The 27961-nt window shown below is 39.1% G+C and overlaps 1 protein-coding gene across 1 annotated transcript; it reads left to right on the top strand.

Moving 5' to 3' along the window:
* The first annotated feature begins 619 nt into the window (after nt 1–619).
* On the top strand, nt 620–27757 carry LOC122806084 (mucin-5AC-like). The gene is made up of 7 exons (XM_044076322.1): nt 620–704; nt 5008–5490; nt 7345–7827; nt 11651–12133; nt 17269–17751; nt 21564–22046; nt 27183–27757. Exons 1-7 carry the CDS (start codon nt 620–622, stop codon nt 27755–27757), a joined length of 3075 nt encoding a protein of 1024 aa, XP_043932257.1.
* The last annotated feature ends 204 nt before the right edge of the window (nt 27758–27961 follow it).

Genomic DNA, 27961 nt, shown 5'->3' with positions numbered 1-27961 from the left:
TCAAATAATAAGGAAAGTAGGAATGTGTGCCTTTTTGTGTGTACTGTTTGCATAGCTCTCAACTGTCCCTGATTTTGACTCTCATTTTAACTCTGATCTTCTTAATTCCTAATAAAACTGATGACTTTTGGAGAAATCTGGTGCATTACACATAAAATATAATGATAATAATTAGTGTTATAGACTTTTTACTTCAGAAAATGCATATTAATTTACTTTTCTCTTATTCTGTCAGTGGCCCACATTAATAGTACTAATCTGTTAAATGTGTCCCTTATAATTTCTCGATTTGTTCCGATTCTGTTGAGACTTGTCCATGATTAGTTGAGAGCTATGAATCTTTGCAATTCTTTGCCTAAAAGGTAAGAGATTGCTGGCCAGTGGGAGGTGTCAAGACATCACTGAAAATGTATTTATTCATTACATTTCAATTTGGTTTCCTTCTAAATTAAATTTATTTGTGCACCTGCAGTGCTTTATTTCATATAATTTGCTCCATGTTTTTCTAATTTTTAAACACAATTATGTTATACATGTGAATACACAATATTGTATACACAATGAATACACAACTCCTACACCTTCTGGAAATAACACAACAGTTTTACCTGCGAGTACTATGTCATACTTATCAACAAGAAATCCACAAATACGAGCACAAGAAGGACCAATACCAGCTAAAAGCCTGAACGCAGGTTTATTGAGTAACAACAGACAGCGTTTTCGCTACAGAAAAAAGTAGCTTCTTCAGAGGTTTACAAAACACAAAATAACAAGATCCTTATAGCTCCGCTCCAACATAAACACAAATAAATACAAAAATTGATAGCTGAATTATGTACATGGGTATATACTTAAATTAGTATTTTATAGAGTTACATATTTTCCACTTGTACACATATATATATATATATATATATATATAAAAAAATGTATACTTTATGGTGTTTATGTGAGTTAGGTTGCATATGTTTTTAGAGATGTACATAGATTCTTCTGTCTATGGAGTTAGCACTGAATAAAATACTGACCATGTCAAATGTGTAATAATAGGCACTACGACAGTGTGCTTATGCACATTTAAATGTGGTTTTAATAACTTTGCGACATAGACATAAGGATTCAATTGTTATGTTTAATTAACAACAATGTTTTACCTAGATAATGAAATTTTATCTGACTTGTAAGGACTTGTTTTATTAAATAGTGCATTTTGAATTTATATCCTTGGTTGATGCTCCTGCATAAACGGAAGTGATGTAATTATTAGCCCTGTTGGAGCGGAGCTATAAGGATCTTGTTATTTTGTGTTTTGTAAACCTCTGAAGAAGCTACTTTTTTCTGTAGCGAAAACGCTGTCTGTTGTTACTCAATAAACCTGCGTTCAGGCTTTTAGCTGGTATTGGTCCTTCTTGTGCTCGTATTTGTGGATTTCTAACTGGTGCTTCCCTTTGCTCACTTCATACTTATCAACAACAGAAAATGGGGAAGTTATCACACTGATAAACAAAACTGCATCTTTCTCACTGCTGACTACTACAGCTGAAACAACTGATACAAAACCTACCAAGAGTACATCAGGTTCTGAAACAAATGCATCAACCATTAAAGAACTGACTACAACTGAATTAATATTTGCAAGCACTCAGGTCTCTCAACAGCAGGTACAAGTACGACTCAGTCATTGTCCACGCTGGTGTCAACGACCTGAGACGTACCTCCTTGGACTACATGAAAAGAGACATTGAGGAGCTCTCTGATTATGTAGCCCAGGCAGGTATGACCCTGACCTTGAGCAGTATCCTACCTTCACCTAGAATGATGCCACAATACAGTGATAAGATGATCAGCTTTAATAATTGGCTTAAATTCTGGTGTCATTCAAAGGGGATCCAATGTCTGTCTGCCTGGGATGACATGCTGGACAAGCCACGCTGCTTCACAAGGGACGGCTTGCACCTGTCACCCCTAGGCTTCCGGATATTGGCAAAGGCTCTTGCCACCCCCATAGTGCCTTTTTTAGGCCAGGCTCAAATTCTAAACCTACCACCCTAGAACACAAAAAGTAAAAAACTAAGGGTAATGCTGCTCAATGCCAGAAGTCTCAATCTCAAGATGCACGCACTCGAGGCCCTTCTCAGTATGGAGAACATCGATGTCTGTGCTGTGACAGAAACCTGGTTCAAGGCTCCTGAGAGCACCCCAGCACTAGCAGGTTTCACCTCATATCATGCGTTCCGCCCCAAAATCCGGACAACACCAAGAAGGAGGGGGTGTCCATATTCATAAAGGACACCCACACCTCAAGGTTGGTGGCAACGCGATGCATCGGAGACCATCCAGGTGCAATTAACCATAGGCAAGACAGCTCTGCAATTTGTAGCATGTTACAGGCCACCCTCTCAAACTCAGGAACCTCACATGGCCTTCCTGAAAACAATGGAGGGGATAAATGTATCTCCAAACACCATCATACTAGGTGACTTCAACTACCCTAATATAGACTGGGAACACTACTCAAGCCCAAACACTCTAGCCCAAAGGTTCCTGGAGTTCATAAACTCAAATGCCATGGAACAACTAGTCACCATCCCCACAAGAGGAGAAAACATACTTGATCTCATCATCACGAACATGGGATCACAACGTTAACTACTCGATGCATACCACTCACTGGTGAGATCAGATCATAAACTAATCTCGCTGGAGGTCCTCATCCGCCCCACCTGAAATAAAAAGACCACAGTGAAAAACTTCTCAAAAGCCGACTTCACACTTCTAAAAACTAGTGTGGTCTCCTTTAAGGCCCCTGAGCCAGTGGTAAACATTACTCAAACCGCTGAATCACTTACAAATGCCTTCTACCAGCACCTACAGGACTGCATGGATCAGGCAATCCCAAACAAAACTAAGACTCTTTGTACCAAAGGCAAGCGTCCAGTCTGGTGGACCCCAGCCATAAACAAGCTCTACAACAAAAGGAGGAAGCTACTACAAGATAGAGCAAAATCCTTGAAAGGTAAGACACCTTTGATCATTATAAGTAAAAACCTAAGAGCTCTCATAAAATCATCCAAGGCAAATTTTGAGAGAAAAATCACCAAGGACTCAAAAGACAATCATAAGGCCTTCTTTAGCTATGTTAGAAACCTAGGAGGAAACTCCCAGATATGCTCAGAATTAGTTCAAAATGATGTGAAGATTACTGAACCTACACACATTGCCAACATACTGGCTGACAGGTTCAGTGCAAACTTCTCCCCCCCCCAAAAGGAGAGATATCTATACCAGAGGATTGTAGCCCCCCAAACATCTCCAACGTCCAGGTGAGAACTGCTCTCTCCAAAGCAAAAAACACAGCATCCATGGGACCGGATGGTGTCCCCAGCTGTGTGCTCCACGAACTCAATGAGGAATTAAACCCACAGTTAGGACAGCTGTTTAATCTTAGCCTCACCTCAGGATACGTACCCAAAGAGTGGCGCATGGCGACTGTGGTCCCACTTCACAAGGGCGGTGCCTCCACTGACCCTGGAAATTACCGTCCCATTAGCTTGACAAGCCTTATCTGCAAAGCCATGGAGAGGATCATAATGGAACTCATAAATAAAGACATAGGGAATTGGAGACTTTGGATCCAACCCAGTTTGGCTTTGTCAAAGGCAGATCATGCCTTTTAAACTTGGTTGACTTTTTTGAGACAGTCACCAAGGCCATTGATGAGGGAAAGGCAGTCCATACAGCCTACCTTGACCTGGCAAAGGCCTTCGACACAATACCCCACTCAGGTATCATCGAAAAACTCATCAGCTTGAATGTAAACCCATACATCACAAGATGGGTTGCAAACTGGCTAAGTGACAGAACCCACAGGGTCAGAGTTGCTGGAGCCATGTCAGACTCAAAGCCTGTCACAAGTGGTGTCCCACAGGGCTCAGTCCTTGGTCCACTCTTGTTCTGCATCTACTTTTCTGAAGTACAAGCAAACACAGGAGGGTTATGGCTGACAAAGTTTGCAGATGACTGCAAACTGGGCGCCATAGTCGAAAACACATCTGACACAGATATCCTTCAGAAGGGCCTCACAGAAACGGATAACTGGTGCCAGAGCCATGGCCTAAAGTTAAATGCCAAGAAATGCATAGTCATACCCTTCGGGAAAAACAAGGTTACCCCTAGCTACCATATAGGTGGCAATCTACTGAGCACAGAAGAAGTCATCAGGGATCTGGGGACCCAGGTTGACAGTAGCCTTGTGGTTGACACTCATGTTGCTAAAGTAGTTAGGAAAACCTTCTACATTGCCCACCTGATGATGAAGGGATTCACATCTAGATCAAGGGAGGTCATCGTCCCCCTGTACTCATCACTCATTAGACCTATGATTGAGTACAATGCCCCATTCGGAATGTATCTGACCCGACACCTGCAGCAGCTGGAAAGGCCCCAAAAGTTCCTCACCAAAAGGATAAAGGGTCTCAAAAATATGTCTTATGCTGCCCGACTGAAAGAACTCCAGCTCTATTCAGTCTCATACCGCTTGCTCAGAGGTGACCTGTCCTTGACATATAAGGCCATGTCAAACCCTGATTTGATGAATATGCTTCACCTCAAAAAATCTAGATCCCTCAGAACCACAAGGGTGGGAGACTTAAACCTTAACACGGTTATTAATAGAATGTGCTGGAGGGACAGATTCATCACCCAGAGACTCCCTATGCTGTGGAACAAAATCCCGGTACATGTGAGGCAGAGCACCTCGCTGGCCTTGTTCAAGAGGAATCTTGACCAATGGATGGGGGATCGCAGATATACCCCAGGGATTACTTCAGTGTCACTGCTTGACAGAGGCACAGCAAAATAATAGGCATAGTTTTATTCAAACTAAAGGGGTGGCGAAAGCCAAATAACTATGGGCTAGGCTTATAAATGCCCTTGGGCAGATAGCCTAGTATGAACCTATGAACCTATGAACCTATATAAATATTTTTTCTTTCTTCACTTTAGAATCATATACATCTGAGTTATTAGGCTCTACTGCATCTCAGACAAGTAACTCAGAAATTAATGTAACTCCTACACCTTCTGGAAATAACACTACAGTTTTACCTGCGAGTACTATGTCATACTTATCAACAACAGAAACTGGGGAATTTATCACACTGATAAACAAAACTGCATCTTTCTCACTGCTGACTACTACAGCTGAAACAACAACTGATACAAAACCTACCAAGGGTACATCAGGTTCTGAAACAAATGCATCAACCATTAAAGAACTGACTACAACTGAATTAATATTTGCAAAATCAATTACTGAAGGAATTACATTTCTTGAAACCCATTCTTCTCATGTAACAGAATCTAGCAAAACCACATTAACATCCATAACTGAATCTACTGACAGCAGTACAACTCCAGGGACAACTGCATCTTCTGTAAATGTGGCCATGACCTCCGGTCATCCAGCTATGGCTGAAACTTCTAAAGGTCCACGGCTTTACCAGTTAATGCATGTATTTTTAATAGGCTCAATTCTGATTGACTTGGTCAAAGCACAGAAGATGTTTTCCTTCAGTTAAAGGGATGGTTGCAATTTACCAGTTAAGGACAGTGTCGGGTTATCACAGCTGAGCTTTATAAGATGGAGGTCAGTCCTACTAGTGACAGGTGAAGCATAAGGGGCTTGTAATGATGGTTTTATAAGTGTTATTTTCATTATATGAACAGGTTATGGAGAGGCAGTCAGTAATGTATCACAGATCCCTGTTGGGATGTGTACTTTCAGTTTTACTTTTGTTTACTTTTGAATTCACTTTTAGTGCACCATCATTCTGTATAACATATTAGCCATGTTATGTTCTGAAAGGTTCTTTGATTCCTGCTTTTATGCAACATGAATAATATTGTGGCTTTTTACCCTTTAGACACTAATTTATCTAAGTTATTAGACTCCATAACATCTGATACAATGGCCTTAAAACTGTTTAAATTACTATAACGTCTGGAAGTAACACCAAACAGCATCTATTTACCACTGATGAAGTTATGGCATCTTCATAACATTCTGCATCAATCTCACTGCGCACAGAAGCAGGAGAATTAACACTGGATACACACTTTAATGAGGGTATGACCAGTTAATGAACGTGTCTATCAATAAATCCAGGGTGCAGTCCACAGATGGGTTATTATCTGGATACTGAGCTAATGCAGAAACAATGTTGTTGCAGAGTTGTTTTGTCATACATAAAGTGCTTGACACCCCATGTGATTAGCAAACCATAATCGCCTTTCTACTTCCTTGGTCTTACTATATAACACCTGTTAGTTAGGCTTGCCTTAGTAAGACCTCCATTAACTACAACCACTGCAAAACACACTATTTAGGATATTCCCTGAGGTATTAGGGATAAACTGAGAATCAAAATGTAGCAGTCGATGCATGAACAGTGGCCTAATAATTTGCAAACACTTATTCAGACTTTCTTCTCTTCTCAGAACCTTCACATGTCCATTTCCACCCAAAATGAAAGGCTATTCCAGAAAAACCCTCAAATAATTAAGACATCCAGAATTTGTGTGTTTAATGTTTGACCTCTTTGTATACCTCTCAACTGCCGCGATTTTGACTCACATTTTAGTTCTGTCCTTCTAAATCTTTAAGAAAACAGTTGACTTTTTGAGAATAGATGGTGCATTACACATGCTAATGACAATAATTAGAGTTATAGACTTTTTAACTTCAGAAAATGCACCTTAATTCAGTTTTGTGTTGTCCTGCCAATGCCAATATGTGTGTGTGTGTGTGTGTGTGTCTTTCGGCTTTTCCCGGTTAGGGGTCGCCACAGCGGAACTCCGGTCCGCTAATGATTGGCAGTAGAGTTTTACATGCTGGCTTGCCGGGCCTAACGCACAACCTTCAACGAAGGAACGCCCATTCACGCATGTCGTCACACAGTAGACGCTTTAACTGAGAATCGAACGGGCAACGTCTAACTGTGAGGCGACAACGCTACCGCAGCACCACCACCGCAGTTTGCCAATGCCAATATGTGTCCCTGCTAAATTAGATTTGTCTGTGAGTGGCTGAGAGTTATGACTCTTTGCAATTCTTTATCTAAAAGGATAAAGTATTACTGGTCTGTGGGAGGCATCTAGACATAATTTCAAATGTATCTATTTGTTTCATTTTAATTTTGCTTCCCTCGAAATTCACTTTCTTTGCACAATTGCATTGCCTTTTTTCATATAGCCTGCAAGATTTACTTCTAGTTTTTAATGAACATTATGTTATCGTATAAATACACAATACAAATAGTTTTGTTTTTTTCTTCACTTTAGCATCATATACATCTGAGTTATCAGGCTCCACAGCATCTCAGACAAGTAACTCAGAAATTAATGTAACTCCTACACCTTCTGGAAATAACACTACAGTTTTACCTGCGAGTACTATGTCATACTTAACAACAGCAGAAACTGGGGAAGCTATCACAATGATAAACAAAACTGCATCTGTTTCACTGCTGACTGCTACAGCTGAAATAACAACGGATACAAAACCTACCGAGGGTACATCAGGTTCTGAAACAAATGCATCAACCATTACAGAACGGACTACAACTGAATTAATATTTGCAAAATCAACTACTGAAGGAATTACATTTCTGGAAACCCATCCTTCTCATGTAACAGAATCTAACAAAACCACATTAACATCCATAACTGAATCTAATGACAGCAGTACAACTCCAGGGACAACTGCATTTTCTGTAAATGTGGCCATGACCTCCGGTCATCCAGCTATGGCTGAAACTTCTAAAGGTACCACGGCTTTACCAGTTAATGCATGTATTTTTAATAGGCTCAATTCTGCTTGACTTGGTCAAAGCACAGAAGATGTTTTCCTTCAGTTAAAGGGTTGGTTGCAATTTACCAGTTAAGGACAGTGCCGGGTTATCACAGCTGAGCTTTATAAGATGGAGTTCAGTCTTACTAGTGACAGGTGAAGCACAATGGGCTTGTAATGATGGTTTTATAAGTGTTATTTTCATTATATGAACAGGTTATGGAGAGGCAGTCAGTAATACATCACAGATCTCTGTTGGGATGTGTGCTTTCAGTTTTACTTTTGTTTACTTTTGAATTCCCTTTTAGTGCACCATCATTCTGTATAACATATTAGCCATGTTATGTTCTGAAAGGTTCTTTGATTCCTGCTTTTATGCAACATGAATAATATTGTGGCTTTTTCCCCTTTAGAGACTAATTTATCTAAGTTATTAGACTCCATAACATCTGATGCAATGGCCTTAAAACTGTTTAAACTTCTATAACGCCTGGAAGTAACATCAAACAGCATCTGTTTACCACTGATAAAGCTATGACATCCTCATAACATTCTGTATCTATCTCACTGCACACTGAGGCAGGCGAATTAACACCGGATACACATTTTAATGAGGGTAATGAATGAGTGTATCAATAAATCCAAGGTGCAGTCCATAAATGGGTTATTATCTGGATACTCAGCTAATGCAGAAACAGTTTCTTTTACCATAAATAAAGTGCTTGACACCCCATGTGATTAGCAAACCATAATTGCATTTCTACTCTCTTTGCCTGACTGTATAACACCTGTTAGTTAGGCTTGCCTGAGTAAGACCTGCATTAACTACAATCACTGCAAAATGCACTATTCAGGATATTCCCTGAGGTATTATAGGTTCATAGGTAGGTACTAGGCTATTTGCCCTAGGGCCTATATAAGCCTAGCCCAAAAGGTACCCTGGCTTTCACCACCCAAGAAAGTTATTCTCCTGTGCCCCTGTCAAGCAACGCACAGAAGTGACCCCCAGGGTGAATTTCCTATCTTCCATCCAATCATCAAGATTTTTCTTAAATAGTGCTAATGAGGAGCTTTGTTTGATATAGATAGGTAGTTTGTTCCAGAGTATAGGAAGTCACTGGGATATGAATCTATCCCTCCTGCATGTTCTGTTTATTGTGGTGACAAGGCTTGGGTCCCTAGAGCTTGTTGCTCGGGGGGATTGGGATTTCTTTAAATGGAGCATGTCCAACAGCTCTGGGTTTGACATAGCCTTGTATGTTAGGCAGAGATCACCTCTGAGTAGGTGATATGCGACGAAGTAAAGCTGGAGTTTTTTCAGATGGTCTGCATACTGCTTCTGTGTGAGGCCGGTAATCCTCTTTGTGAGGTATTTCTGCTGCCTTTCCAGTTGTTGTAGATGTCTTGTCAGGTACATACCAAAACGGGTGCTGTTTTCAATAATGGGTCTAATGAGTGACAAGTAGAGGGGAACAATGACCTCTTTTTTCCTGGATGAGAAACCTTTTGTGATGAGGTGTGCCACATGGATGGATTTCCTGGCTACTGTGGCGATGTGATTATCAAAGGACAGTCTACTGTTCACCTGTGTCCCAAGGTCTCTTATCACACTTTTGGTGTTAAATAGACTACCACCTATGTGGTAGTTCATGTGGTATTAGGGATAAACTGAGAATCATAATGTACCATTCCATACATGACCAGAGGCCTAATAATTTGCAAACACTGATTCAGACTTTCTGCTCTTCTCAGAGCCTTCACATGTGCATTTCCACTCAAATATGGAAAGTTATTCTGGAAAAACCCTCGAGTAATAAAGACAACCAGAATTTGTGTGTTTACTGTTTGTACTCTTTCTATACCTCTCAGCTACCACGATTTTGACTCACATTTATCTGTGTCATTCTTAATCCCTAAGAAAACAGGTGACTTTTTTGAGAAAAGATGGTGCATTACACATAATAATGACAATTAGAGTTATAGACTTTTTAACTTCAGAAAATGCACCTTAATTCAGTTTTGTGTTGTCCTGCCAATGCCTCATGTTAATGGAACTAATATTTTAAATGTGTCCCTGATAAATTAGATTTGTCTGTGAGTGGCTGAGAGTTATGACTCTTTGCAATTCTTTATCTAAAAGGATAAGGTATTACTGGTCAGTGGGAGGCATCTAGACATCACTTAAAATGTATCTATCTGTTCCATTTTAATTATGTTTCCTTCCAAATTCACTTTCTTTGCACAATTGCATTGCCTTCTTTCATATAGCCTGCTACATTTACTTCTAGTTTTTAAAGAACATTATAAGTATGAATACACAATACACATAATTTTGTTTTATTCTTCATTTTAGCATCATATACATCTGAGTTATCAGGCTTCACTGCATCTCAGACAAGTAACTCAAAAATTAATGTAACTCCTACACGTATGGAAATAACACTACAGTTTTACCTGCGTGTACTATGTCATACTTATCAACAACAGAAACTGGGGAAGCTACCACACTGATAAACAACACTGCATCTGTCTCACTGCTGACTACTACTATTAGCCATGTTATGCTCTGAAAGGTTCTTTGATTCCTGCTTTTATGCAACATGAATAATATTGTGGCTTTTTACCCTTTACAGACTAATTTATCTAAGTTATTAGACTCCATAACATCTGATAAACTGGCCTTAAAACTGTTTAAACTTCTACATTGTCCTGAAGTATCATCAAAAGCATCTATTTACCACTGATGAAGCTATGGCATCTTCATAACATTCTGCATCAATCTCACTGCGCACAGAGGCAGGAGAATTAACACTGGATACACACTTTAATGAGGGTATGACCAGTTAATGAACGTGTCTATCAATAAATCCAGCGTGCAGTCCACGGATGGGTTATTATCTGGATACTCAGCTAATGCAGAAACAATTTTGCTGCAGAGTTCTTTTACCATACATAAAGTGCCTGACACCCCATGTGATTAACAAACCATAATTGCCTTTCTACCTTCTTGCCTGACTGTATAACAGCTGTTAGGCTAGCATGAGTAAGACCTGGTTTAACTACAAGTGCAAAACACACTATTCAGGATACTCCCTGAGGTATTAGGGATTAACTGAGATTCATAATGTAGCGTTCCATGCATGAACAGAGGCCTAATAATTTTCAAACACTTATTCAGATTTCTGCTCTTCTCATAGCCTTCACATGTCCATTTCCACCCAAAAATGGAAGGCTATTCCAAAAAAACCATCAAGTAATAAAAACAACCAGAATTTGTGTGTTCACTGTTTGTACTCTTTCTATACCTCTCAACTGCTGTGATTTTGACTCACATTTTAGGTCTGTCCTTCTTAATCCCTAAGAAAACAGGTGAGTTTTTGAGAAAACATGGTGCATTACAGTTAATAATGACAATAATTAGAGTTACAGACTTTTTACCTTCAGAAAATGCATCTTAATTCACTTTTATCTTGTCCTGCCAATTCCTCATGTTAAAGGAACTAATATTTTAAATGTGTCATTGAAAAATTAGATTTGTCTGTGACTGGTTGAGAGCTATGACTATTTGCAATTCTTTATTTAAAAGGATAAGGTATTACTGGTCAGTGGGAGGCGTCTAGACATCACTTAAAATGTATCTATCTGTTGCATTTTAATTTTGGTTCCTTCTAAATTCACTTTCTTTGCGCAGTTGCATTGCCTTCTTTCATATAGCATGCTACTTCTACTTTTTAAAGAACATTGTGTTATACATATGAATAGACAATACAAATAGTTTTGTTTTTTTCTTCAATTTAGCATCATATACATCTGAGTTATCAGGCTCCACTGCATCTCAGACAAGTAACTCAGAAATTAATGTAACTCCTACACCCTCTGGAAATAACACTACAGTTTTACCTGTGAGTACTATGTCATACTTAACAACAGCAAAAACTGGGGAAGCTACCACACTGATAAACAATGCTGCACCCATCTCACTGCCGAGTACTTCAGCTGAAATAACAATGGATACAAAACCTACCGGGGGTACATCAGGTTCTGAAACAAATGCATCAACCATTACAGAACGGACTACAACTGAATTAACATTTGCAAAATCAACTACTGAAGGAATTACATTTCTGGAAACCCATTCTTCTCATGTAACAGAATCTAACAAAACCACATTAACATCCATAACTGAATCTACTGACAGCAGTACAACTCCAGAGACAACTGCATCTTCTGTAAATGTGGCCATGACCTCCGGTCATCCAGCTATGGCTGAAACCTCTAAAGGTAACACACCTTTACTAGTTAATGCATATATTTTTAGTAGGCTCAATTCTGCTTGACTTGGTGAAAGCACAGATAATGTTTTCCTTCAGTTAGACGGTATATTGATTCATAGGTTCTTAAATGTTTACTAGGCTAACAACTACAAGAGCCTTTTAAGCTTAGGTAAGCATCCAAAATCACTGACAAGTTCTGATACCCTTGATAAGTGTAAGCAGGTGCTTGGAAGATAAAACATTTATAAGCTAGACCCTAGGAGATGAACCATTTACAGGCTGCCTGTGTCCATTTGAGACATAGGTGACAAACCAGGGATGAATTTTCTGATCCCCATCCAATCATCCAAGTTTCATAGAATTGGAATAGGGAGGAACTCTGCTTCACATGGATGGTGAGCCTGTTCCAGAGAAGGGATAGTCTCTGGGTACATAGCTGTCTGTCCAGGAAAAACCTATTTATATCACAAACAAGGTTTAAGTCTTTAGAATGGGTAATTCTGGAGGTGTTTGTTTTGCGGATATGCAGGAGGTCCATCAGAGTGGGGTCTGACAATGCCCTGTATGTTAGGCATGGTATCAGTTAAGGACAGTGTCAAGGTATCTCAGCTGAGCTTTATGAGATAGAGGTCAGTCCTTATGGTGAGAGCTGAAGCCCAAAATGCATGTAATGATGGTTTTATAAAGCATTATTTTCATTATAGAACAGCTTAGGGGTAAGCAGTCGGTAAGATATCACAGCTCTCCGTTGGGATGTTTACTTTCAATTTTACTTTTGTTTACTTTTGAATTCACTTTTTGTGCACTATCATTCTGTATAACATATTATCCATGTTATGTTCTGAAAGGTTCTTTGACTCCTGCTTTTATAAAGCATGAAGAATATTGTGGGTTTTTTCCCCTTTAGAGACTATTTCATCTAAGTTATTAGAGTCAATCATATCTGACACAGTGGCCTTAAAAAAGTGTTTAAACTTATACAAGTTCTGGAATTTACATTTTCAGCATCAATCTATCACTGATGAAGCTATAACATCTTCATTACATTCTGCATCTGTCTCACTGCATGCCAATGCAGGAGAATTAACACTGGACACATACTTTAATGAGGGAGTGACAAGTTAATGAACGAGTCTATCAACAAATTCAAGGTGGAGTCTGGATACTCAGCAAATGCAGAAACTATGTTGTTGCAAGTTGTTGTTATAAAGTGCTTGACACCCCAAGTGATTAACAAACCATAATTGCCTTTCTACCCTCTTGGCCTGACTGTATAACAGCTGTTAGTTAGGCTTGACTGAGTAAGACCTGGTTTAACTACAAGTACAAAACACACTATTCAGGATATTCTCTGAGGTATTAGGGATTAACTGAGAATCATAATGTAGTATGCTATGTATGAACAGTGGCCTAATAATTTGCAAACACTTCTTCAGACTTTCTACTCTTCTCAGAACCTTCACATGTCCATTTCCACCCAAAATGGAAGGCTATTCCAGAAAAACCCTCAAGTAATAAAGACAACCAGAATATATGTATTTACTGTTTGTACTCTTTGTATACACCCAACTGTCCCTGATTTTGACTCACATTTTAGGTCTCTTCTTCTTAAGCCCTAAGAAAACAGGTGGCTTTTTGAGACAAGATGGTACATTACCCATAATAAATAATGACAATAATTAGAGTTATAGACTTTTTTTACTTCAGAAAATGCATTTAAATTCACTTTAATTTTTCTCTGCCAATACCTCATGTTAATAGAACTAATATTTTAAACATGTCCTTGATAATGTCTGAATTTGTCCCTGATTGGTTGAGAGCTATGCAGGGCCGGTGTTAGCATTTTAGGGGCCCCCAGCAGATGTCAAGCTGGGGACCCCCTAGGCACTTCCAGTCTATGTATCACCCTGTCACTGCCACCCCTCCTAAGCAACCCTTTAGTTCATGCTGCAAACTTTTAGGAGTTGTATGCACTGACTGACATTTAGGTACAATATTCTTACAAGACTTGTGTACTACACTGTGTTGGCCCATCTCACAAAAATGGACATTTACAGTTACTGGCATTTAGTTGCAGCAATGATATATTGCAGCAACTCTATGTACAGGTCTGGACTTAGGTGAAATATTGCCCTAGGCCTACTGTTTCAGACTTCCCCCATACGCACAATAGCCTCCAGTCTTTCCCATTCCCCCTCCCCATCTTGGGCTCTCCATACCATGCACATTACTTTTTTCTTCCTTTTCTCACATTTTGCCTTACTTTTCAGCATTTTCAAGATGCTATAACTTTTTACATGCTCTGAAATGCATTTTAGAGTATGTTTTTTTTCTTTTTGCACACATTTCATCCAATAATGGCTTGAACAGAAATTATGATTAAGTAAAGAAATTGTGATGCTGTTCAGGTTTAGTTTTCATTGCATCCTTTCAACATACATTTCCTGAGCAAAGAGAGTACCGTAATAGCCATTTAGGAAATAAGAAAAGAATTTCAGTTTTATGGGTTTTTTTTCCTTTCAAGGAAGACATAAGTTGTACCCAAGGCAAAGATAACAAAAGAGTAGCTCACAATAAACTAACAACCCTTTGCTATCTGGATACACAGGTCCTATCTGGGAAATGCCTGCCTCCCAATCCCCCCCAAAAGACTGCTTATGCATCCCTCTGGTGTTAGACTGGGATGAAGGCAGATGTTCAAATTGCCACAGTCGTGTATTTCAAGGAACTGCTGATATACGATATACATAGTAGATCTCATCACTCCTCAACCCAAATTGTCAAAGGCAGCCACCTGTATATATCCTAATTGTGACTGTGAGAGTGAAAAAATAATGATTATAGTACTGTATTCTACTTTGTTGTTCCTAGACAAGGTGTAGTAATCTTCTTTGTATACCTCTGAGGTATGTGAGAAAAGTAAAAGAAACAATTACCACACTGTCCTCAGTCCAAACACAAGTTTTAATGACCTCATGTGCGCACCTCTGAGATTTGACTGTGAGGAATAACACCACAATCCCGCCACTCCCCCCCCATATAACCTACAGAAGCTTTCTGTACACACACATCCAAATGGGGCTGGTTTTAGAATGGGTGCAGTTGAGAGTAGAGGCCATTATCAGCTTTATCCTAACAGGGTCATAACACAGCCCTGCTCAGGTTAAAGAGCATAATCAGAAAAATTATATATATTTTTTCACCTCATTTTTCCTCAGATAACAGTGTTTCTGGGGTCCCCACACAGTCAAGGATGATTAAGACAGCTCTCTGCATCCATTTATACAGTCTGGGGAGTAGGGATCCCCCAGAGTCTTAGAAGATCTAAGTGTCTGAATGTTCTGGGATACATTTTATGACTTATGTTTGAAATATAATTTCTTGTTAGCTACAGTTTTTACTGACACTCAAAAGAGTAATGAATGTATCCTGGCATTATTGCGTGTGTGCACAGATAAAACTCACTAACATTTTCACAAACACACACACATTATATACTATTTCAGCAATACATTGTGCAACACTGGTACCACCACACCAGATCAGTGACTGCTGTTAAGCAGTCATCAAACAACAGCAGGGATGGGTCACTTTTATTTACCTCAGTGAGGAGTAATGCAAACCTGTCACTGTCCCTGATTTCACAGACCTTCCCTGATTTTGCACATAATTTTGTTGCCTTTGTAACATGTTTGATTTGCTTGCAAATCATTCGGGATTGCAGACAGTCAATAAATCCAGACATTAGAGTTTTACACTTAATGTCCACAAAAAACATGTTGATACAAAAGATGTTATTCTATTATCTTTTTCATTGAATCAGAGTAATATTTAAAATGTGTTCCTGATTTTGAGTCTTTATTCTGCTATTATTGGTGGAAGCCGTGGTGGTACAGCGGTAGCATTGTTGCCTCACAGCAAGAGGTTCTCCTGTTTGATTCACAGCTGGAGTGCCTTCTGTGTGGAGTCTGCATGTCCTCCCCGCGGTTGAGTGGCCTCCAAAAGACATGCGTGAATGAGCGTGCCTTTGCTGAAGGTTGGGCGTCAGGCTGGCAACTCGGTACCATAAAAAAAACTACTGCCAATCATTAGTGGACCAGAGTTCCACTGTGGCAACCCCTAACTGGGAAAAGTCGAAAAGACAAACAACATTCTGCTATTATTGGTATTGCTCTGAATTCTTCAGTGAAGAACTTGAGAGTTACAGTATCCGGTATTCTGCAAGTATTTATAAAACTCCCTAAAAGAGAGAACCATCCCTGAAGATGAGAAGTGTTAGCTCTTCTTAAAATCCAAGGTATGCATGGACACTGGTCACACTGGGTTGCTGATCTCTCTAGTGCTTACCTTGCTTATGTTCATTATCAGCTTTATCCTAACAGGGTCGTAGCACAGCCTGTTCATGTTAAATAGAATAATCATGAAATTAATACATTTTTCTCCTCATTTTCCCCAACCAGTAGCAGCTTTTGTGGGGCTCTCACACAGTGAAAGATGATTAAGGGGGGCCCCCTTAGAGCCACATGTATTGCAGGTACCTAAAGCAGGCTATGTAGTTAGTTTTAGTGCAAAGAATGTCCACCAGCATGGTTTAACTAAGCCATGGAAACTACGTTAGTGGTAAAATATTTAATGGAATTGTGAAAGCCCTTGCTTGATAAAACACTATCACTATAAGCAAAGATATTCCTGAACTTTAAAGGAGATATAAATAAGCATTATTACTCACCTGGTTTACTAAGTATACAAGATAGATGTTCTAGCTTTTGATAGTTTGACAGACATGTTGCAAAAATATCAAGGTAAGATAACTTACAGTGGTTGGGGGGCCCCCAGGAACAGGGGGCCCCTAGCGACCGCAGGGTTCGCTGGTGCCTAAAGCTGGCTATGGAGCTGTGAGTCGTTGCTATGCTTTATCTAAAAGGATAAGGTATTACTGGTCAGTGGGAGGCGTCTAGACATCACTTAAAATTTATCTATCTGTTCCATTTTAATTTTGTTTCCTTCCAAATTCACTTTCTTTGCGCAATTGCATTGCCTTCTTTCATATAGCCTGCTAGATTTACTTCTAGTTTTTAAAGTACATTATATTATACGTATGAATACACAATACACATAATTTTGTTTTTTTCTTCACTTTAGCATCATATACATCTGAGTTATCAGGCTCCATTGCATCTCAGACAAGTAACTCAGAAATTAATGCAACTCCTACACCTTCTGGAAATAACTCTAGAGTTTTACCTGCGAGTACTACGTTATACTTAACAACAGCAGAAACTGGGGAAGCTACCACACTGATGAACAAAACTGCATTTGTTTCACTGCTAACTACTATAGCTGAAATAACAACGGATACAAAACCTACCGAGGGTACATCAGGTTCTGAAACAAATGCATCAACCATTACAGAACGGACTACAACTGAATTAATATTTGCAAAATCAACTACTGAAGGAATTACATTTCTGGAAACCCATTCTTCTCATGTAACAGAATCTAACAAAACCACATTAACATCCATAACTGAATCTAATGACAGCAGTACAACTCCAGGGACAACTGCATCTTCTGTAAATGTGGCCATGACCTCCGGTCATCCAGCTATGGCTGAAACTTCTAAAGGTACCACGGCTTTACCAGTTAATGCATGTATTTTTAATAGGCTCAATTCTGCTTGACTTGGTCAAAGCACAGAAGATGTTTTCCTTCAGTTAAAGGGTTGGTTGCAATTTACCAGTTAAGGACAGTGTCGGGTTATCACAGCTGAGCTTTATAAGATGGAGGTCAGTCCTACTAGTGACAGGTGAAGCACAAGGGGCTTGTAATGATGGTTTTATAAGTGTTATTTTCATTATATGAACAGGTTATGGAGAGGCAGTCAGTAATACATCACAGATCTCTGTTGGGATGTGTGCTTTCAGTTTTACTTTTGTTTACTTTTGAATTCCCTTTTAGTGCACCATCATTCTGTATAACATATTACCCATGTTATGTTCTGAAAGGTTCTTTGACTCCTGCTTTTATGCAACATGAATAATATTGTGGCTTTTTGCCCTTTAGAGACTAATTTATCTAAGTTATTAGACTCCATAACATCTGATGCAATGGCCTTAAAACTGTTTAAACTTCTATAATGTCTGGAAGTAACATCAAACAGCATCTGTTTACCACTGATAAAGCTATGACATCCTCATAACATTCTGTATCTATCTCACTGCACACTGAGGCAGGCGAATTAACACCGGATACACACTTTAATGAGGGTAATGAATGAGTGTATCAATAAATCCAAGGTGCAGTCCATAAATGGGTTATTATCTGGATACTCAGCTAATGCAGAAACGGTTTCTTTTACCATAAATAAAGTGCTTGACACCCCATGTGATTAGCAAACCATAATTGCATTTCTACTCTCTTTGCCTGACTGTATAACACCTGTTAGTTAGGCTTACCTGAGTAAGACCTGCATTAACTACAATCACTGCAAAATGCACTATTCAGGATATTCCCTGAGGTATTATAGGTTCATAGGTAGGTACTAGGCTATTTGCCCTAGGGCCTATATAAGCCTAGCCCAAAAGGTACCCTGGCTTTCACCACCCAAGTAAATTATTCTCCTGTGCCCCTGTCGAGCAACCCACATAAGTGATCCCCAGGTTGAATTTCCTATCTTCCATCCAATCATCAAGATTTTTCTTGAATAGTGCTAATGAGGAGCTTTGTTTGATATAGATAGGTAGTTTGTTCCAGAGTATAGGAAGTCACTGGGATATGAATCTATCCCTCCTGTATGTTCTGTTTATTGTGGTGACAAGGCTTGGGTCCCTAGAGCTTGTTGCTCGGGGGGATTGGGATTTCTTTAAATGGAGCATGTCCAACAGCTCTGGGTTTGACATAGATTTCTATGTGAGGCAGAGATCACCTCTGAGTAGGCGATATGCGACGAAGTAAAGCTGGAGTTTTTTGAGATGGTCTGCATACTGCTTCTGTGTGAGGCCGGTAATCCTCTTTGTGAGGTATTTCTGCTGCCTTTCCATTTGTTGTAGATGTCTTTTCAGGTACATACCAAAAGGGGTGCTGTTTTTAATAATGGGTCTAATGAGTGACAAGTAGAGGGGAACAATGACCTCTTTTTTTCCTGGATGAGAAACCTTTTGTGATGAGGTGTGCCACATGGATGGATTTCCTGGCTACTGTGGCGATGTGATTATCAAAGGACAGTCTACTGTTCACCTGTGTCCCAAGGTCTCTTATCACACTTTTGGTGTTAAATAGACTACCACCTATGTGGTAGTTCATGTGGTATTAGGGATAAACTGAGAATCACAATGTACCATTCCATACATGACCAGAGGCCTAATAATTTGCAAACATTGATTCAGACTCTCTGCTCTTCTCAGAGCCTTCACGTGTGCATTTCCACCCAAATATGGAAGGCTATTCTGGAAAAACAATCAAGTAATAAAGACAACCAGAATTTGTGTGTTTACTGTTTGTACTCTTTCTATACCTCTCAACTGCCACAATTTTGACTCACGTTTATCTCTGTCATTCTTAATCCCTAAGAAAACAGGTGACTTTTTGAGAAAAGATGGTGTATTATACATAATAATGACAATAATTAGAGTTATAGACTTTTTAACTTCAGAAAATGCACCTTAATTCAGTTTTGTGTTGTCCTGCCAATGCCTCATGTTAATGGAACTAATATTTTAAATGTGTCCCTGATAAATTAGATTTGTCTGTGAGTGGCTGAGAGTTATGACTCTTTGCAATTCTTTATCTAAAAGGATAAGGTATTACTGGTCAGTGGGAGGCATCTAGACATCACTTAAAATGTATCTATCTGTTCCATTTTAATTTTGTTTCCTTCCAAATTCACTTTCTTTGCACAATTGCATTGTCTTCTTTCATACAGCCTGCTACATTTACTTCTAGTTTTTAAAGAACATTATAAGTATGAATACACAATACACATAATTTTGTTTTATTCTTCATTTTAGCATCATATACATCTGAGTTATCAGGCTTCACTGCATCTCAGACAAGTAACTCAAAAATTAATGTAACTCCTACACGTATGGAAATAACACTACAGTTTTACCTGCGTGTACTATGTCATACTTATCAACAACAGAAACTGGGGAAGCTACCACACTGATAAACAAAACTGCATCTGTCTCATTGCTGACTACTACTATTAGCCATGTTATGCTCTGAAAGGTTCTTTGATTCCTGCTTTTATGCAACATGAATAATATTGTGGCTTTTTACCCTTTACAGACTAATTTATCTAAGTTATTAGACTCCATAACATCTTATACAATGGCCTTAAAACTGTTTAAACTTCTACATCAAACAGCATCTATTTACCACTGATGAAGCTATGACATCTTCATAACATTCTGCATCTATCTCACTGCAGACTGAGGCAGGAGAATTAACACTGGATACACACTTTAATAAGGGTATGACCAGTTAATGAACGAGTGTATCAATAAATCCAGGGTGCAGTCCACGGATGGGTTATTATCTGGATACTCAGCTAATGCAGAAACAATTTTGCTGCAGAGTTCTTTTATCATACATAAAGTGCCTGACACCCCATGTGATTAACAAACCATAATTGCCTTTCTACCTTCTTGCCTGACTGTATAACAGCTGTTAGGCTAGCATGAGTAAGACCTGGTTTAACTACAAGTGCAAAACACACTATTCAGGATACTCCCTGAGGTATTAGGGATTAACTGAGATTCATAATGTAGCGTTCCATGCATGAACAGAGGCCTAATAATTTGCAAACACTTATTCAGACTTTCTGCTCTTCTCATAGCCTTCACATGTCCATTTCCACCCAAAAATGGAAGGCTATTCCAGAAAAACACTCAAGTAATAAAAACAACCAGAATTTGTGTGTTCACTGTTTGTACTCTTTCTATACCTCTCAACTGCTGTGATTTTGACTCACATTTTAGGTCTGTCCTTCTTAATCCCTAAGAAAACAGATGACTTTTTGAGAAAACATGGTGCATTACAGTTAATAATGACAATAATTAGAGTTACAGACTTTTTACCTTCAGAAAATGCATCTTAATTCACTTTTATCTTGTCCTGCCAATTCCTCATGTTAAAGGAACTAATATTTTAAATGTGTCATTGAAAAATTAGATTTGTCTGTGACTGGTTGAGAGCTATGACTATTTGCAATTCTTTATCTAAAAGGATAAGGTATTGCTGGTCAGTGGGAGGCGTCTAGACATCACTTAAAATGTATCTATCTGTTGCATTTTAATTTTGGTTCCTTCCAAATTCACTTTCTTTGCGCAGTTGCATTGCCTTCTTTCATATAGCATGCTACTTCTACTTTTTAAAGAACATTGTGTTATACATATGAATAGACAATACAAATAGTTTTGTTTTTTTCTTCAATTTAGCATCATATACATCTGAGTTATCAGGCTCCACTGCATCTCAGACAAGTAACTCAGAAATTAATGTAACTCCTACACCCTCTGGAAATAACACTACAGTTTTACCTGTGAGTACTATGTCATACTTAACAACAGCAGAAACTGGGGAAGCTACCACACTGATGAACAATGCTGCACCTGTCTCACTGCCGAGTACTTCAGCTGAAATAACAATGGATACAAAACCTACCGGGGGTACATCAGGTTCTGAAACAAATACATCAACCATTACAGAACGGACTACAACTGAATTAACATTTGCAAAATCAACTACTGAAGGAATTACATTTCTGGAAACCCATTCTTCTCATGTAACAGAATCTAACAAAACCACATTAACATCCATAACTGAATCTACTGACAGCAGTACAACTCCAGAGACAACTGCATCTTCTGTAAATGTGGCCATGACCTCCGGTCATCCAGCTATGGCTGAAACTTCTAAAGGTAAGACACCTTTACTAGTTAATGCATATATTTTTAGTAGGCTCAATTCTGCTTGACTTGGTGAAAGCACAGATAATGTTTTCCTTCAGTTAGACGGTTTATTGGTTCGTAGGTTCTTAGGTGTTTACTAGGCTAACAACTACAAGAGCCTTTTAAGCTTAGGTAAGCATCCAAAATCACTGACAAGTTCTGATAACCTTGATAAGTGTAAGCAGGTGCTTGGAAGATAAAACATTTATAAGCTAGACCCTAGGAGATGAACCATTTACAGGCTGCCTGTGTCCATTTGAGACATAGGTGACAAACCAGGGATGAATTTTCTGATCCCCATCCAATCATCCAAGTTTCATAGAATTGGAATAGGGAAGAACTCTGCTTCACATGGATGGTGAGCCTGTTCCAGAGAAGGGATAGTCTCTGGGTACATAGCTGTCTGTCCAGAAAATCCTATTTATATCACAAACAAGGTTTAAGTCTTTAGAATGGGTAATTCTGGAGGTGTTTGTTTTGCGGATATGCAGGAGGTCCATCAGAGTGGGGTCTGACAATGCCCTGTATGTTAGGCATGGTATCAGTTAAGGACAGTGTCAAGGTATCTCAGCTGAGCTTTATGAGATAGAGGTCAGTCCTTATGGTGAGAGCTGAAGCCCAAGATGCATGTAATGATGGTTTTATAAAGTATTATTTTCATTATAGAACAGCTTAGGGGTAAGCAGTCGGTAAGATATCACAGCTCTCCGTTGGGATGTTTACTTTCAATTTTACTTTTGTTTACTTTTGAATTCACTTTTTGTGCACCATCATTCTGTATAACATATTACCCATGTTATGTTCTGAAAGGTTCTTTGACTCCTGCTTTTATAAAGCATGAAGAATATTGTGTTTTTTTCCCCTTTAGAGACTATTTCATCTAAGTTATTAGAGTCAATCATATCTGACACAGTGGCCTTAAAAAACTGTTTAAACTTATACAAGTTCTGGAATTTACATTTTCAGCATCAGTCTATCACTGATGAAGCTATAACATCTTCATTACATTCTGCATCTGTCTCACTGCATGCCAATGCAGGAGAATTAACACTGGACACATACTTTAATGAGGGAGTGACAAGTTAATGAACGTGTCTATCAACGAATTCAGGGTGCAGTCTGGATACTCAGCTAATGCAGAAACTTGTTGTTGCAAGTTGTTGTTATAAAGTGCTTGACACCCCAAGTGATTAACAAACCATAATTGCCTTTCTACCCTCTTGGCCTGACTGTATAACAGCTGTTAGTTAGACTTGACTGAGTAAGACCTGGTTTAACTACAAGTACAAAACACACTATTCAGGATATTCTCTGAGGTATTAGGGATTAACTGAGAATCATAATGTAGCATGCTATGTATGAACAGAGGCCTAATAATTTGCAAACACTTCTTCAGACTTTTTACTCTTCTCAGAACCTTCACATGTCCATTTCCACCCAAAATGGAAGGCTATTCCAGAAAAACCCTCAAGTAATAAAGACAACCAGAATGTGTGTATTTACTGTTTGTACTCTTTGTATACCCCCAACTGTCCCTGATTTTGACTCACATTTTAGGTCTCTTCTTCTTAAGCCCTAAGAAAACAGGTGGCTTTTTGAGACAAGATAGTACATTACTCATAATAAATAATGACAATAATTAGAGTTATAGACTTTTTTTACTTCAGAAAATGCATTTAAATTCACTTTTATTTTTCTCTGCCAATACCTCATGTTAATAGAACTAATATTTTAAACATGTCCTTGATAATGTCTGAATTTGTCCCTGATTGATTGAGAGCTATGCAGGGCCGGTGTTAGCATTTTAGGGGCCCCCAGCAGATGTCAAGCTGGGGACCCCCTAGGCACTTCCAGTCTATGTATCACGCTGTCACTGCCACCCCTCCTAAGCAACCCTTTAGTTCATGCTGCAAACTTTTATGAGTTGTATGCACTGACTGACATTTAGGTACAATATTCTTACAAGACTTGTGTACTACACTGTGTTGGCCCATCTCACAAAAATGGACATTTACAGTTACTGGCATTTAGTTGCAGCAATGATATATTGCAGCAACTCTATGTACAGGTCTGGACTTAGGTGAAATATTGCCCTAGGCCTACTGTTTCAGACTTCCCCCATACACACAATAGCCTCCAGTCTTTCCCATTCCCCCTCCCCATCTTGGGCTCCCTATACCATGCACATTACTTTTTTCTTCCTTTTCTCACATTTTGCCTTACTTTTCAGCATTTTCAAGACGCTATAACTTTTTACATGCTCTGAAATGCATTTTACAGTGTTTTTTTTTCTTTTTGCACACATTTTATCCAATAATGGCTTGAACAGAAATTATGATTAAGTAAAGAAATTGTGATGCTGTTCAGGTTTAGTTTTCATTGCATCCTTTCAACATACATTTCCTGAGCAAAGAGAGTACCGTAATAACCATTTAGGAAATAAGAAAAGAATTTCAGTTTTATGGGTTTTTTTTTCCTTTCAAGGAAGACATAAGTTGTACCCAAGGCAAAGATGACAAAAGAGTAGCTCACAATAAACTAACAACCCTTTGCTATCTGGATACACAGGTCCTATCTGGGAAATGCCTGCCTCCCAATCCCCCCCAAAAGACTGCTTATGCATCCCTTTGGTGTTAGACTGGGATGAAGGCAGATGTTCAAATTGCCACAGTCGTGTATTTCAAGGAACTGCTGATATACATATATGATATACATAGTAGATCTCATCACTCCTCAACCCAAATTGTCAAAGGCAGCCACCTGTATATATCCTAATTGTGACTGTGAGAGTGAAAAAATAATGATTATAGTACTGTATTCTACTTTGCTGTTTCTAGACAAGGTGTAGTAATCTTCTTTGTACACCTCTGAGGTATGTGAGAAAAGTAAAACAAACAATTACCACACTGTCCTCAGTCCAAACACAGGTTTTAATGACCTCATGTGCGCACCTCTGAGATTTGACTGTGAGGAATAACACCACAATCCTGCCACTCCCCCCCCCCCATATAACCTACAGAAGCTTTCTGTACACACACATCCGAATGGGGCTGGTTTTAGAATGGGTGCAGTTGAGAGTAGAGGCCATTATCAGCTTTATCCTAACAGGGTCATAACACAGCCCTGCTCAGGTTAAAGAGCATAATCAGAAAAATGATATATATTTTTTCACCTCATTTTTCCTCAAATAACAGTGTTTCTGGGGTCCCCACACAGTCAAGGATGATTAAGACAGCTCTCTGCACCCATTTATACAGTCTGGGGAGTAGGGATCCCCCAGAGTCTTAGAAGATCTAAGTGTCTGAATGTTCTGGGATACATTTTATGACTTACATTTGAAATATAATTTCTTGTTAGCTACAGTTTTTACTGACACTCAAAAGAGTAATGAATGTGTCCTAGCATTATTGCGTGTGTGCACAGATAAAACTCACTAACATTTTCACAAACACACACACATTATATACTATTTCAGCAATACATTGTGCAACACTGGTACCACCACACCAGATCAGTGACTGCTGTTAAGCAGTCATCAGACAGCAGCAGGGATGGGTCACTTTTATTTACCTCAGTGAGGAGTAATGCAAACCTGTCACTGTCCCTGATTTCACAGACCTTCCCTGATTTTGCACATAATTTTGTTGCCTTTGTAACATGTTTGATTTGCTTGCAAATCATTCGGGATTGCAGACAGTCAATAAATCCAGACATTAGAGTTTTACACTTAATGTCCACAAAAACATGTTGATACAAAAGATGTTATTCTATTATCTTTTTCATTGAATCAGAGTAATATTTAAAATGTGTTCCTGATTTTGAGTCTTTATTCTGCTATTATTGGTGGAAGCCGCGGTGGTACAGCGGTAGCATTGTTGCCTTACAGCAAGAGGTTCTCCTGTTCGATTCACAGCTGGAGTGCCTTCTGTGTGGAGTCTGCATGTCCTCCCCGCAGTCGAGTGGCCTCCAAAAGACATGCGTGAATGAGCGTGCCTTGGCTGAAGGTTGGGTGTTGGGCTGGCAACTCGGCACCATAAAAAAAACTACTGCCAATCATTAGTGGACCAGAGTTCCACTGTGGCAACCCCTAACCGGGAAAAGTCGAAAAGACAAACAACATTCTGCTATTATTGGTATTGCTCTGAATTCTTCAGTGAAGAAGTTGAGAGTTACAGTATCCGGTATTCTGCAAGTATTTATAAAACTCCCTAAAAGAGAGAACCATCCCTGAAGATGAGAAGTGTTAGCTCTTCTTAAAATCCAAGGTATGCATGGACACTGGTCACACTGGGCTGCTGCTCTCTCTAGTGCTTACCTTGCTTATGTTCATTATCAGCTTTATCCTAACAGGGTCGTAGCACAGCCTGTTCATGTTAAATAGAATAATCATGAAATTAATACATTTTTCTCCTCATTTTCCCCAACCAGTAGCAGCTTTTGTGGGGCTCTCACACAGTGAAAGATGATTAAGGGGGGCCCCCTTAGAGCCACATGTATTGCAGGTACCTAAAGCAGGCTATGTAGTTAGTTTTAGTGTAGAGAATGTCCACCAGCATGGTTTAACTAAGCCATGGACACTATGTTAGTGGTAAAATATTTAATGGAATTGTGAAAGCCTTTGCTTGATAAAACACTATCACTATAAGCAAAGATATTTCTGAACTTTAAAAGAGATATAAATAAGCATTATTACTCACCTGGTTTACTAAGTATACAAGATAGATGTTCTAGCTTTTGATAGTTTGACAGACATGTTGCAAAAATATCAAGGTAAGATAACTTACAGTGGTTGGGGGGCCCCCAGGAACAGGGGGTCCCCAGCGACCGCAGGGTTCACTGGTGCCTAAAGCTGGCTATGGAGCTGTGAGTCGTTGCTATGCTTTATCTAATGGGATAAGGTATTGCTGGTCAGTGAGAGACATCTAGACATCCCTTAATATTTATTTATTTGTTACATTTTAATTTTTCTTCCTTCCAAGTTCACTTTCTTTGCTCAATTGCAATGCTTTCTTTCACATAGTCTGCTCCATTTTTTCTAATTTTTAAAGAAAATTATGTTATACGTGTGAATACACAATCTAAATATTTTTTCTTTCTTCACGTTAGCATCATATACATCTGAGTTATCAGCCTCCAGTGCATCTCAGACAAGTAACTCAGAAATTAATGTAACTCCTACACCTTCTGGAAATAACACTACAGTTTTACCTGCGAGTACTATGTCATACTTAACAACAGCAGAAACTGGGGAAGCTACCACACTGATAAACAAAACTGCATCTGTTTCACTGCTGACTACTACAGCTGAAATAACAATGGATACAAAACCTACCGAGGGTAAATCAGGTTCTGAAACAAATGCATCAACTATTCCTGAGCTAAAAACAACAGTGTTAACATCTGAAAACCCAACCACTGAGGGAATTACAATTTTAGGAACCCATTCTTCTAACATAACAGAATCTACCAAAGCTACATTTATATCCATAACTGAATCTACCGACAGCAGTACAACTCTAGAGACACTTGCATCTTCTGTACCTGTGGGCACTACAGCGGGGCAGCCAGCCACGGCTGAAACGTCTAAAGGTACTATAGCTTTACCATTTAACGCATGTATTTTAGGAGTCTCTATTCTACATGACTTGCTGAAGACATGGATGATTTTTTCCTTCTGTTAAAAGCTTGGTTGCATGGTAGCAGTAATGACAGTGTTGAGGTAACTCTGCTGAGGTTCATAACATGAAGGTCAGTCCTACTAGTGACAGGTGACACCCCAGTAACATGTGATGATGACCTCATAAAGTATTATTTTCATTATACAAAGTTTGGGGGTAGGTAGTCAGTACGATATCACAGCTCCCCGGTGGGATGTTTACTTTCAA

Source organism: Protopterus annectens, chromosome 7.part0 (assembly GCF_019279795.1).
Source record: "Protopterus annectens isolate FY-2018-M chromosome 7.part0, PAN1.0, whole genome shotgun sequence".
NCBI lineage: Eukaryota > Metazoa > Chordata > Ceratodontiformes > Protopteridae > Protopterus > Protopterus annectens.
The sequence above is the reverse complement of the archived record's forward strand: the minus strand, read 5'-3'. Positions and strand labels throughout refer to the sequence as shown.

Coding starts and splice junctions, on each gene's coding strand:
- LOC122806084 (XM_044076322.1), top strand. CDS start 620: ATGTCATACTTATCAACAAGAAATCCACAAATACGAGCACAAGAAGGA. Junction 705..5,007: donor CCTGAACGCAGGTTTATTGA/GTAACAACAGAC, acceptor TCTTCACTTTAG/AATCATATACATCTGAGTTA. Junction 12,134..17,268: donor TATGGCTGAAACCTCTAAAG/GTAACACACCTT, acceptor TCTTCACTTTAG/CATCATATACATCTGAGTTA.